Source organism: Xiphophorus maculatus, chromosome 6, assembly GCF_002775205.1.
Source record: "Xiphophorus maculatus strain JP 163 A chromosome 6, X_maculatus-5.0-male, whole genome shotgun sequence".
NCBI lineage: Eukaryota > Metazoa > Chordata > Actinopteri > Cyprinodontiformes > Poeciliidae > Xiphophorus > Xiphophorus maculatus.
Window position 1 is genome coordinate 19,000,782 of NC_036448.1, and position 14,194 is coordinate 19,014,975.

Genomic DNA, 14,194 nt, shown 5'->3' on the forward strand with positions numbered 1-14,194 from the left:
AGTCCAACTAAATAGAAAACATGACAGTGATTTGAACTGACTGAAGCTACTCTTCAGTCAGAGTTTTCTACTCTGTTCTAATTGTATCCTTTGATATTATTCTATATTTCAGATGTACACCAGAAACAAGAAACCGTTACAACATTTACTTCCATCAAGAACAAATAAAATGTACTGTTCCTGAATAAGGATTAATTCAGTTGATCATGTGTTGAGTGAGTGAGAAATATAGCTGTCAAAAATGCTAAATTAAATTCATAGGTTCTCATCTCTTCAATCTTAATTTAAAAAAATGTTTACCAACAAATTACAGTTTTACATTTGCAGTGATTGTTTTACACAGGTGACTAACAATAGATTGTAATATTTCTATTTGAAAAACGTTTTGAAGCCACTCATTTTTAAAATATTTATATAAAAAATGAACAACTGGTTCTTAAAAAGGTGTCAACATGATATAAAGTTTCCAAAAGGCAGATTACGTAAGCAGAATTTCTCCTGCTAAAGTAATATGCTTTCCTGTTTTGTTTTGATCAATTATTTTATAATATTTTTATTGAACTTTTATATATAATCAAATGTTAATTACTGCTCAGTTTTTCACAAATCAATATAGATGTTTAATAAGATATTAATTGATCTGCAAGAGAATTTTCTACTTTAAAACATACTTGTTCTATTAAACTAGTTTTATGACATCAAATGTATTGTTTTTTGTCAGTATTCCCCATAATGATAGAAAATATGTTACTGTTTAGTGCGGTTATAAAACAGTTTGTCCTAAAGCTAAACTAGTTTGTAAATCTGCAATTTACAACTGTGCAAAAACAAACTAATATGTCCAAACTTTATTTCACAAACTACATTTGGAGAATTGTGTCTCGATATGTTTTCCTTTCTTTTTCTTTTTTTGTGCTATATATATATATTTTAATTGAAATTAGTTTCCGGTTGTGTTATTTCCGACAGCACTTGAAGTTCACAGCGAATCTTGCTCAGTGTGTATCCAATATGGCCGACGTCCCTGTGTATTACAATAGAGTGAAAAAAATTCGGTCAGTCTTTGAGCTGCATTAATACTACACATGACATTTATACACCCTAACAAAATATAGAGAAAATATCTTTTCAGTGCCAGGACGTTTAATAAAAATGAAATTGGAACTGTTGTATTTCTATGTTTAACCTTTGAACTCAATTACAGTGTAAAAGTGTTTGCTGCCCCCTACAGTTGTCTTTTTTCATCTACGATTTGAATCTACTGCCTGAGGCACCGACAGTGGAGCTCTGCGATGTCCCATTATGCTTCTAGAAAATCGTGTTCTCGTTTATTTTTCACACTGCTTTGAATCCATTTGATTCCCATTATCAGTGCACTATACAGAAAGTGTGGTGGAGGGAAAATATTTTGAGGAAAAAATGTAATCTTGACATTGAAACTTAAGACATTACTCAGAGGGTTTGCAGATTAAACACTTTCTGCTGAATTTTTTTAAAGGTTTTGAGGAAGGATTTGCTGACCTCTACTGACACTAAGTGGACAGCATGCAAACTGTGTCTTGCTAGAGATATTACAACGTCACACACACACAGGAAAAGGTTAATATTAAATTAATTTTAAGTGAAGGGATTTTTGTTATTATTGTTTTAAGCTAGTTTATCTAATAAATTAATTAATCCTTATTGATAATCTTCTAACTTTAATTCATTAATTTTAATGAAAATAAACTGTCATAAATGTACTTAAGGCACTCCCTCTATCCTGTTCCTGTTCATCAGTCTGTTCACAACAGCAAATCACCAAATGATTTCAAAGGCAGTTTTTTATTGTGCTTTCAGTCCACTATGACTTTGTCAACAATGGATTTTACTCTTGTCTTCTATAAATGCCAGATTTGTGGAGTGCATGACTATTAGTTTCCTTGTCAACAAGTTATCTTATCATGGTGGGTAGTTATGTCTTGCTAAGCTGTGCTATCTTTTCATTTTCAGTTGATGTACTGAACAAGGTTGATGTTCAGTGCTTTGGATACAATTTTCACATCTAAACCCTAAGTAAAGATATTATATTACTTGTAACCTAAGCAAAAGGAAAAAGGCCATTAAAACCTTTATTTATTTATTTATTTTTGGCCGTTATGCACTACTGTGTGATGATAAGTCACATAAAATCCCCTCAAAATACTTTTAGGTTTATTTCTGTAACCCAAAAAAATCTTAAAATTGTGTAAGGCACTTTAAAACTCTAAGTGATTTGAGCTACATTTGTTGAGCTTAACCAGACATTCCTTGAGATGTAAAATTAGCTCTTTTGAGCATTTATTTATTTATTCCGCAAATCGTTTTGGTTTGATTTAAAGTTGGATTTGAATAAATTGTTCACTTTCTTTCACACCTTCTGGCATCTTTCACATTCAAAGACGTGCACGCAAAAAAACCCCGAATCTCATCAGTTTTTTAAATCATATTTCACTTCTTTTCCTCATGATGGCGCCGTTTGCTCAAGGTACTGATCCGCATCTCCACCTGCTGCACCGAGCAGGCCTAATATTAGTAGTCAGCTCCAGTTCAGCGGTATGGGCTTTAAGTTGGGCGTTTCACAGCATCACGTCCTAAGAAAAAAAAAAAAAAAAGTTGTGGATCAGGCCCCTCCTGGCGGTGACTGGGTCTCTTCGTCATAATGCGTCAGCCTAAACAAAACGCTGACGTGCGCCTCTCTGGCAAATTCTGCAGGTTATTGGTGAGCTTTAGGTGTGATTCAATCAAATCAAAAGATCAGCTAAAGCTCCCCATCGGTGACCAGGACGAACCCCCAAAGAACCAAACGCGTCTATCTGATTAGTCACGTTTTAATGGAGGAATTCATCCTTTAAACTCGGCATTCTAAAACTCTTTCCTTTACATAAGCCAATAAACAGGAAGGTTTAACTCTCATAATGAAGTGGGCCATTTAATGGAAGGCATGGATGTTACTAGAAAGACTTAAAGATTGGGGGACATTTAAATATATTGGAGGATCCACACCCAAACCATAAACCAGGAGAAATCAACAACTTAATCTTGCTGTTATCATATAAAAGCTATTTAAAAGAAGAATACAAGATAGGGGGCCATTTCTGGATATAGAAATGGACTGCATAGAGATTTCTTCAAGATAAATTAATCAACATGACCTCAAATACATTTTTAAGGTTCAAGATCTATTAAGACATTATCTTTCATTTATCCAGTATTGGGTCATAGGGCTCACAGGTCCTGAAGGAACAACCAGACAGATCTTTTCCCAATAACACTCTCCAGCTCATATTTGGTGATCCCAAGGTGTTGGCAGGCCAGAGGGGATGTGATGGGTTTGCTTCGTTCCGAGTATGTGCCTGAGAAATCTCCAAAAACGGAGGTGAAAACAGGAGGCATGCTATTCTGGTTTAGGATATATCCAAAATCATTTACCAGATGTACTCAGCTTATGTGTAGTAAAGGGAAAATACTTTTGTTATAATGAATTTGTCATTCTGTCACACTTTTTTACTTTTACCTTGAAAGTTTTTCAGTATTAGTTGCGTGACGTACATATTACATTGCCCTATTTATTTTTAAATAATTGAAAGCTGTTAAAAAGTAGCTAGCAAAGGGTGCAAATCTGCAGGATAAGTGAACTAAGCAATTGCTTGGAGCTCCAAAGCCAACAGGGGGCCCCAAATGCATGTGGACTGTAACACAAGTCATGTTTGAAAATGTGTTTTTTCCCCCCTCCTCACTTTTAAAAAGTGTTACATCAGAAAAATCGTGCAAAGGAAAGATGTGTTGTCCTCAATATTTAAAAAAAAGGTTCTATGTAAATCTGCTTAGTAAGAATGTGAATGCTTTTTTGAGCAAAATAGCTACCCTATTATCAATGTGCCACCTTTCAACAAGGCACAACCACCTATACTGAGGGGGAAAAACAGAAAAATAGTGCAGTAAAGGTTATATATGATGAATTGAGCATCTATGATGCAGAGGGATTTTAGGCCTGCAGTGAAGTTATATGTTTATGGCCTGAAGAAGCCGTGGATTCAGGAAATCTCCCCCCAGTTTTCTGAATGGGAAGTAAACATGATGTAAGCATGTGGTAGTAAGCCGGATCCTTTAAACTTGACATAAACTATGATGCAATTTGGATTTTAAAGGAGGTGATAAAGTGTTGTACATTCATGATGTAATGATTTATTGGAAACGTTTAGCAAAACCCAGCAAGATACTTCTTTGTATCATAAATGATACATTAGGCTAATCGTACAGCAGAAGATGTCTCTATTGATCACTTTTGCAGTTTCATGGAATCTGTAAATTCAGCTGCATATTTACTCCATAAAGGAGCTTTTTGTGCACATTCTAATTGTTACACAGTTAGTGATCTCAGAAATATTTCTAAAGATACACATGAATCATTTGCAACAACAGCTCCAGACCTTTCTCAACGTTTTTCGTTTTCTGAATGTAAACAGTGCATTTTAACCACACAGTGGCATGCTGTTTTAATAAAACGTGACATACAGAAATAGAATCATCACAAAACCTACATAGGCTGTAGGTTTATATCGGAAAACGCTATCCTGCGTCACCAGCCCCTGTTTAAATTCAGGTCCCTTATGTATTTTAGAAATCCAAGAGACCTTGTACTTCAGCTGTGTGGCCATTAAAGCCACCACACTCGTTACCGAACGAGCAATTACTGGAAACGATTAGAAAATGCGACTCTGAAGTCTGGAAGCGTCGCAATCTGAGCCGATTCATTTCAGCACCGGACAGCTCCGGCGGTCCCCAGAGGCCACGTCTATCAAAGCCACATGGTTACATGAAACCACCAGATGTACCAGCAAAAAAAAAAAAAAAAAAAAAAAATCCCCTTTCGGTGGTGGTAACTAAACATTAATTTGTGACGTGAATCAAAAAGACCTTGAAAAAGTGGTCATAACATCTGAAACTCTGTTTTTTTTACGCATACCTTCCCCTACGTTAGCAAAAAGCTGAAAGTTTTAAAGTAAACTTCAATCTGTGGATGGAGGGAGGGCGGGAGTCTGATGGATGCATCGATGAGGAAGGAACTGTACCATTATATTCCGGGAGGAAGACTTGATGACGTCCATAGCATCCTTAATGTGACTTGGTGAAAGGAGGAGGAAGAGGGGGAGGAGGGAGGTGGGGGCCAAGGCTTACGATGCGCGGATAAAAATCCACGGCAATCAGCAGCGCAGGACAAAAGTTTGGAGCAGCGCTATGTAGAAGAACACCTAGCGCAGAGTGTTTTTTTGTTTGCGACCAGGCTGCGTCCCTTTCAATTTCACTGTGTCTATAAAAGTGAGACGGGCTGCACTAAAGAGTGGGGGAGATCAACACAAGGAGACCCAACGGAGGCGCTTGAGCCAGGAAAGAAGTGCTGTGAGGAAGAAACACCGTGTCTCAAACTCTCACACACGCACAAACAACAAAGCCGCGCCCGGATCACAGCGTACACAGCACAGCGCTACACCTGCTTTCCTGCTCTAGGTATGTGCGCCTTTTTTCCCCCACTGTCTAATTCAAATTCTTTTTGTGAGGAAAATCTGAATCTCAAACTTTCACCACAAAGAAAAAAAAATACCCAAACAAAACCTAAATCGTTTTATTAAGGCAGCATGTATGGCTCGCTTTTTTCTTTAGTTAAAATAAATATTAAAACCAATAGCAGCCAGCGTCTGTTACTGTGATTAAACAAAGAGTGTTCATTTCTCAGCAGAGAAAGTAACCTGTTTCCTGTCTGTATTTCATCAACAGCATGGCCAGTTCGAGTAAAGCCACTTTAATCTTGCTCATCTACGGAATCTTAATGCACTACAGCGTCTTCTGTACACCTATAGGACTAAGTTACCCTAAGATCAGGTAGGTTTGTCCTAATCCTTCCTTACTGAAGCTATACTTCTTTAAATTACTCATTTCAAAATTGTGTTTAACAGCATATTTTTCAGTGTCCCAATCGTACTGTTATCCTATGTCTTTATTTCAGACAAGTGCGCAAATATATGCGCAATTTTAGAGCGCTGAGCTGGAAAAAAAAAACATGGGTGTGCAATAATTTCCCCAAAGCACACAAACGCAGGTGTTCAGTGGAAAATGCCTATGGAAATTGCGTACATGTATCAGTCCGGTGGGACGGCTCACAGAACTCCCTCTTATTAAAAATGAGAGAGCAGTCGGTGCGCTGGATAGCCCTTGGGATGACGATGGACTGGCGTCACCAAGGAGAGGCGAGGCAAAACGAATCGGAGAGCTCTTCCCATTTAAGATTTATTTCTTTTCTTTTTTCCTGCTAAAAGCATATCCAGAATTAAATTTGGGCGTGGTTCTCTTCGATTCAGAAATGTTGCAGCTATTTTTAAGCAGTCTTTTAATTGATTTATTCCCCCCATTCTCTTCTGAGGCTCCACCGCCCACACTCTTATAGCCTATAGGCGATCTTTTTCAACACCTATTGTTTCGATTTTTTAATAATTAATGTGTCTGAAGTCTGCGCTGAAATCATCAGCAGTAGCAAGTTGGAATATAAAACAGATTTTCTACCAGAAGGAAAAAGGGTTAATTGAAATGTTTGTCATTTTAAGTAATTATTTTAAAAAAAGTAACATTTTAATACTTCTCTTACTTCATCAGAAACACATATGGCGTGCCTGCTGGTTTGAGGCACGCATCTTAGTTTTATTTTGTTTTATTTTTTTACTGCATCGGATTTCTGACGACTGCCTTGCACATTACAGACTTGAAAACGACGCGTTTGATGAGGATGGCAACTCTCTGTCCGACATGGGCTTTGACAGCGACCAGCTTGCTATACGAAGCCCCCCATCTCTAAACGACGATGCGTACAGCCTGTACTACCCATCAGAAAAAAGGTAAATCCCACTTGAATGCGTACTGCAGCTGGGACAGAGAACCCCGTGTAATTTGTCCTGTCTTACTTCCATACCGAGTAGCCTCAAGTTGTTGTTTCCATTCTGCTGAACATGAAGATCACGGAGGGAGAGCATGTTAAGGCTTTTTTTTTTAAATACTGTTTATTTATTTTTTAAATTGGTATTATTATTATTTTTGAACCTCATGCCGATGGGTGGGGACATTTTAGGCTGTCTTGAATCATTTTTGTCTGCGCCTCTTTTTAATTTCATTTATCATTGTTTCTGTTATTATTATTTTTTCCTTTAAGTCTCTGATGATCTATGTGTTTTTTGGCGTTTTATCATCTCAGACCAGAAAGGCATGCTGAGGAAGAATTAGGTAGAGCCTTGAGGGAGATCCTGGGTCAGTTAACAGCGAGACATTATCTGCATTCTCTGATGACTGTTCGTGCAGGGTAAGGGCATTTCTCTTCAGCGTTTTTTTTTTATGTTTCTGCGCTGCACAACTTCAGGCTGCTTGCATCACCCATTATATGTGCGTGATTTTATTTATTTGTTTATTATTATTTTTTGTGTTGCCTGTCCATAAAACCCTCTAGAGGTCTTCATTATGCATATAGTATTTCTGTTTTGCAGAAACGAAAGCAATAAACACAGGAGTCTTATTCTAAAATTCCCTGCAACTGAGGTGTGATTGCACCATTAATTTCTGAATTAACTGTTCTAAGTCTATGCGCTAATGAAAAAAATCATGCGTCAGAATATCCATTGGGCTTCAACTGAATAATTGATACGCTTCTTTAAATCAAATGCGCAATTCGGTATTACCATATTTTCCACATATTTAAAAGAAAAAAAAAAAAAAAAACGAAAAACAAAAGAATAAAGGCCCAACTGTTGATCAAAGCGTAATGATAATCAATTTTTGTATATAGTAGTAATAAAAAAACAATTTAGAAACACAAATTTATGCTGAACTTGCTTGATTAACGAATCTTATCGTGATTTCTTCCGTTTTGTATCTTTTTCCCCCGATTATTTTTCAGTGACGACAACAGCATGGAGGAAGAGTCAGAGCCCCTGTCCAAAAGACACTCAGATGGGATCTTCACCGACAGCTACAGCCGCTATAGAAAGCAGATGGCCGTGCAGAAATACCTGGCAGCGGTTCTGGGTAGAAGGTACAGACAGAGAGTTAGGAACAAAGGACGCCGGCTCGCCTATTTGTAGCTCCGTTAAAAGAAAGAAAAAAGAAAGAAAAAGCGCCCAAAACTGCCCTCCTGTGTATATACATCCAGTCGTTAACTCAAAGTCATTCAGATATATCTGACCAACCAGTGGATTGCGCCTGTGTTCTTTCAACATGTATTTATGTATGAAGTAAAGCCATTAAAATGAATATTTTATTAATAATATCGTTTTTTTCTTTTCCCTTTTTGTACAAAAGCACTTGATACCGCACAGTTATAGCTACTTTGTGGACCAATATTTTTATTTTTCATGTTGAGATGTTGAAAACAACAGAAAAAAAAATGACAAAAAAAGATGATGATGAAATCAGAAAAAAAAAGATAGATGTGCACCTTCAACGTTTATGCGCTTGAAATCTCCTAAGGTCATCCACATATGCAGAAAATAAATAGATTTTCAAAAGACAATCAAAGTATTGAATGTTACTACTTATTTTTGTAGTCTATTTTTTTAGTGTTGTTGTTTTTCTTTCGTTTTTGTTTTTGTTTTCCAAAAGCAGGCCCAAAGACGCAGTGAGCATGCTACGTGAGGCACATGTGGGCTTATCATAAATGATAGATGCTACCCTCTTTTTTCCATTCTCCCTTAAATGGGAGCTCTATGGGTTTGGAGAGTTTTGCTAACCCCCAGGGCGTTAAAATGAGATGGTTTCTGTTGGACAGCTTCTCATCTGATGGATATATGGATGATTTACACATCCATCCATTCTACTGGTAAAATATACCCTGTTTGTGTAGAAAGTATGGATACTCAGTCACACATGGGCTTTTGCAGGGGGATTATTGCCTTTACAGGAGATCTGGTAGCAGAAAGCACTGCCTGGTTACTTGCCTCAAAGTCATTTCACAGTAGGAGATAAATCACGCTCTACAGGACTGTGCAAAGAATGTTTGATCCTCTCAGTGTTGTAAACCAACAGAAATATCTGGAAAATTGTGCTTAATCTGTTCATTGTATGCAGGTAACAGAGAGAGAGAGAAAAAAAGAAAAGCAGGAAACAAAGCACAAAGGAATCATCAGAATCCTGGATGCTGAAAGAGGATATTTAATTTTTATTTGGTGCATGTGGAAACTGACACCTTGCTAATTCTTGCATAGAGACTGCATGCCTATGTGCTTTTATTGCTATTTTTGTAAAGTGGGCTGCGCCAAGCTCATTTCCGAAGCCCTCCCCTCTGTTATATTGTGACAAAAAAATGTGAACAATGAGGGCTGGAGGTGGTAGATACTGGAACTGCACTGACTTGTTGAATCTTTACCTCCCCTGCCACTGTCATGGTGGATATAATAGAACGCTGATTACTTTTTGTCTTATTGTAGCAGTTTTTTAAAATTTAGTTTCAGTCTAAATGGCCTTTGCTGATTTAGTGCTGTGTTCAACTGTTAGTGAGAAGCTGATCTGTGTCGGATGTCTGCTGTGCAGTGAGGAAAAAAGAACGAGAACAAGTGTTAGGTTGAGATATGGAGATGAGAGAGTGTAGAAGAAGAAAGGGAAGGAGAGGTTGCACAAGAAACCAGCCGCAGCAACTCAAGAGTCAGGGAAGGCAGGATTTGTTAAAAACAGAGAAGAGGTGAGGGCTTCTTCTGCCTCAGTGAGATTAGGGTCAATGAGTCTGATAAAGCAGAATATCAGATGTTGAATTCCCCTCACAAAGGTTTTCCTGCGGGATGATAGGTTTTCCCTCTAACGCCAGAACACAGCTGAATGAAGTTCACCCCTTCCAGCAGACAGGAAACCCCCTATGACTTTTTATAAGGGAACATTCCAAGTATTTATTCCCTAGTATGCAATTGCAGCTTTGTGCGTACTCTTGCAATCGAATCAGCGGACTGTGTTCTCCCCATAGAAAATAACACACTCGTCTTCTAATTTGGCTTTAAACCACAAGCTTTGTGGGTATGCGTGTGCATGGGGTGTGCGTGCGTGTGGGCGCGCGTGTGTGTGTGTGTGTGGCAAACACACATATATGTGTATTATGAGTGACTGAACACAGACGTGGAGGTGGAAACAGCTTTTGGCTTTTGTGCCTTGCTTTGATGTGAGAAACCTAAAAAAAATGAAAAGAATAAAAAAAAAAGAAACCTAAGAAAAATTCGCCACGAGTGACAGATGGCAATTTCAGTGGCCCTACGATGCTGCAGTCCATTAGCTTACATTGAAACTTCCTTTTACTCTGTTTAATTGCTCAGCTTAGTCTGCCCTAACAGTAGTAGAATTAGGCTTTTGTTTTCACAGCATGGCCAATGAGTTTTTTTGAGTAAAAAAAAAAATATTGTAGACAAGAATAGAATGTATATGTTGGTGGAGCAGGCAACATGCGTGTGCGTGTGTGTGTGTGTGTGCATGAGTTTGAGTTGTTTAGTGTCTGTGAGAGTTTGTGAACAATGACCAGTGTTTGTTATTATTGATTATGAGGTGTTGTCGATTATTCTGATATTGGTCAGTAACTTATATGGTCAAAGAATAGCCCCTATATATATTCTTTACAACTCTGTGCAACACTATTTCGAATAAATAAAAAAAAGGGTCTAAGAGCATAATAGCAGAGATGTTGTTAAGATAATAGAAAATGCCTGTTGTTGATAGTTCTGACAGCGCCCAACGCCTTACTTCAATGTGTAAACTCTTATCTATTTGAGAACATTGTGTTTTAGAACTTAACCTCAGTGCAAAGTGGCATCGTTAAACACACACAAGTCCTTATATGGGGTTCTTACGTTTCTCAATGTCATGAAAGTGTTGTAAGATTTGTATGAATAAATTTTTGTAAACAACAAAACCCTTCCAATCGATGTCTAATCTTTGATACTTCACCCTTCCGAGAGGATCCAACACAAACAGTTTAGTCACACACAAAATGACTCTGGACTTAATATATCTTGGGATTATACGATCAATGTGTACCTCTGAAGACAGATCATCTTCCATTGTAAACACAAATATAAACTCACAAAAGAAAATAGGCTTAGAAATTCTCCAGCAAGTATAGTAAAAAAGCTCTAGTGGAGTGTGTCGATTTCAAGTCCACTTGATGTGAATGCACTCTTTTCATAGCAAAATCATTAGAAATGAAAAAAAAATAATCATGAAACAAACTTGAAGCACACATGAAGCAGAATCCAAATGATGTTGTTTATCACCAATTAAATGGTAAAGTGTATGTATTCTAAGAAAAAAAGGGGTTGATATTTATTGGTAGTAAAACTTAATTTAACCAACAATGAACCATCGATCATCACAGCCAAGGAAAGCTTCGACCCTGGACTGAGCAGCAGAGCTCACAGAGAGGAGACCACTTCCCTCCTGTTGTAAGAGCCATGTCTCTCTCCCCTCTCCATCCTCGGCCTTGGAGGAGCAGCTGTGTCCCGCGGGAGAGGAGGATGGGTGTGGCGTCGAGTTTGTGTGTGATCTGATCCTCATTAACCGGGAGGAGCGTGTGTTGTGAGTGTAGGGGTGTGTGTGACTGCACATTCACTAGAGCTCAACTAACCCAATCAGAGAAATGTTGCATGGCAACGGTCCACAAAGGGACACAGTTGTGTGTGTGCGTGTGTGTCAAGTGTGTTTGCTTTTGTCTGTGTGCAGACCTTGGTCAGAGTCTGCATTGGAATGGAGTTCTGCATAAAACCTCACATATGTGACTCGAGAACAGAAGATTTTAATAAGATCCAATTATTGGAATAAACACAAGTATCTTCAGCATAGAGGAGCACAAAACATTCATGCTCTTGGACATATATCTTTGTTTTCTCCCCTCTTGAACAAGCTGATTCATGATGTTTGCCCCACTGGTATGAAAAGGCTGACAGATTGTCAACTGTCAGTGTCTGAGCCACCTTTGGGAAATATAAGTTGTCTCCATTCTTTATTTACGCCCTCATGTGGACTTTTCAGCTGTCACAAATAAAAGCAGGGATGGGACTCTTGACAAGAGAAGATTCACAGATATTTATTGCAGCTTTTTTTTTCTTACTAATAAAACAAAGTATATGAGTATGGATCAAAAGAGTGGGGTTAAATGTCCAAACAAACAAGGAAACAAAAAAAATCACATCGGATTTGAAATGCAAGCTCCCATACGCCCACAAGTGGATATCAAGGCAATTGCTTCAATTTGTTGGCACAGCACAGGACTGCACATGAGGGGCCACCCTCGACCAATTTGTACATAATGTACATTAATGCCTGAATCAATAAAAAATGACTCCTCCCTCCTCTTAGCGCTGCTTTGCTTCTGCTCTGTGGCGTGCATCGCTGCACTTCTCATCTCCCTATCATTATCTTTGCTCTGATTGATCTCATTTTCTGTGTCTTTCAGGAGAGCAGTTTCTTCTTGCAGATGAAAATAAGACAAGCTCACACCTTACCCAGCTTTAAGGGATGCACTGCGCCTTATAATCTTTCTTCTGGCTCTAGACACATCTTAATCATGTTCCAAGTGTCAGAGGGGAAATGGTTGAGGGGCTATTCCTGGGAGGATTCCCACATTCGCCTCCAGCATTGCAGCCACACCCATCCTTCTTTGTTCCAGTATTTTTGAAGAGTATGTAAAACCAGAAGTGTGGATGCATGGTTGAAATGGATCTATTGTTTGAGACTTTACATTCTCTGCCCTTTACTCACTCTCTCCCTCTCTTGCTGTGAGGTTTTGTACAAACACTCCCCTCCTCCTCCCAAATCTCTCTCGCATTTTCAGGGTTGGAATAAAGAACTCATGAGACAGGCCCAGACACAAGTGATGATGCAACCATCCTCCCACCCACTGCACTCCTCCTGAGTGTCAACTCATGAATTATTCAGTGGCTAGGTTTGTTTTATTTATTATATTTTTGGGGGTGGGGGTTATAATCCGGCCATGGCTTTAATGGGACTCCTGAGCATGGTAGCAATGATGCTACTTTTCTCCTAAACACAGACTCATGGAGAGCTCTGTCATATCTGTCATTGAGCAGGAGGTACTCTGCTGTAAACACAAGCCCTATGAGAGCAACAGAAGACAAAGAGGGAGAAGTGAGTGAAGAGAAGGAGTTGTGGGCGAAGGTTTGAAGACATGGACCACTGATCAGGAGATGTTTCCAGCTCAGAGGGTAAAACTACCTCTGCTGACTGACTAACCAAGCATGACCACAACTATCTGTCATTTATTGCAATGTTTCTTGGCCAGGAAGCAAAAAATAACCACATAGAATACTCTTAGCTACCAAATTTCAAAAGTCTTTCTTTCTATTTGCTGCGGGAATCAAAGGTTTCTATCATGCAAATGAACTATTTTGGGTTGAAATCCTGAGAATTCATCAGCAAAATAATCAGGTTTACTTCATCCCAGAGAGAAATGGTTTTCAGTTTTTCTCAGGCAGGTTTTGGTCTCAATTGACACACACTCATTACTAGTAATGGATAAATATCATCAAAATTCGGTTTATTCAAGTATTTTGAATAAGAAAATGGAGCTCATACATTGTGTGGATCAAGTACACTTAGACTGATGCAATTAATTTAAAACTTTTGCTTAACACATTTAACACTTTAAAATGCTATTTATATTGTTTTATAATGATAATGGTTTATAGATAATAGTAAACAAAAAGTTAGGTTCTCAGAAACTAACACAGAATGTTAGTTTATGTTATTCCACACAACCAAAGTAAGACAGAGAGAAAAACAAAAAGTAGAAATAACTACAATTTTGAGAGGACTGTGAAGTAAAGCCAATTTAAGAGTTTGGAAGAGCTCATAAGGGATGGATTCCAACTCAAAACTATACTTTTAAGAAAGTCATATTCAATAACTTCATGTTCTAAAGTACATATGATACTCTTGTTTTAATGTTAAAGTCTGCTATATGTTTTGATTATAGTTTTTGAAACCTGATCCATCCTTGTCAAATGTTACTTGACCCCTGATTTTGTTTTAGTGACATTCTCTTCGTTTTTCATCCTATTATGGACCCTCAACTCTGCTAAACTGCAGAGTCAGCATTATTTAACAGAGACCAAGTTTTATTAGAAGTGTGTTCAACTGACTATTCCTA

The 14,194-nt window shown here is 38.1% G+C and overlaps 1 protein-coding gene across 2 annotated transcripts; it reads left to right on the top strand.

Annotated features, from left to right (window-relative positions):
• The first annotated feature begins 5,219 nt into the window (after positions 1-5,219).
• Positions 5,220-10,942, top strand: LOC102237093 (glucagon family neuropeptides-like). 2 transcript variants are annotated; one of them, XM_005799928.2, is made up of 5 exons: positions 5,220-5,529; positions 5,797-5,901; positions 6,774-6,908; positions 7,262-7,366; positions 7,958-10,942. In XM_005799928.2, the coding sequence occupies exons 2-5, from the start codon at positions 5,798-5,800 to the stop codon at positions 8,139-8,141; spliced, it is 528 nt and encodes a 175-aa protein (XP_005799985.1). In that variant the 5' UTR covers positions 5,220-5,529; position 5,797; the 3' UTR covers positions 8,142-10,942. The 2 variants fall into 2 exon arrangements, with proteins under 2 accessions (XP_005799985.1, XP_005799986.1); XM_005799929.2 differs by lacking the exon at positions 7,262-7,366.
• The last annotated feature ends 3,252 nt before the right edge of the window (positions 10,943-14,194 follow it).

Coding starts and splice junctions, on each gene's coding strand:
- LOC102237093 (XM_005799928.2), top strand. CDS start 5,798: ATGGCCAGTTCGAGTAAAGCCACTTTAATCTTGCTCATCTACGGAATC. Junction 5,902..6,773: donor CTAAGTTACCCTAAGATCAG/GTAGGTTTGTCC, acceptor TGCACATTACAG/ACTTGAAAACGACGCGTTTG. Junction 6,909..7,261: donor TACTACCCATCAGAAAAAAG/GTAAATCCCACT, acceptor TTATCATCTCAG/ACCAGAAAGGCATGCTGAGG.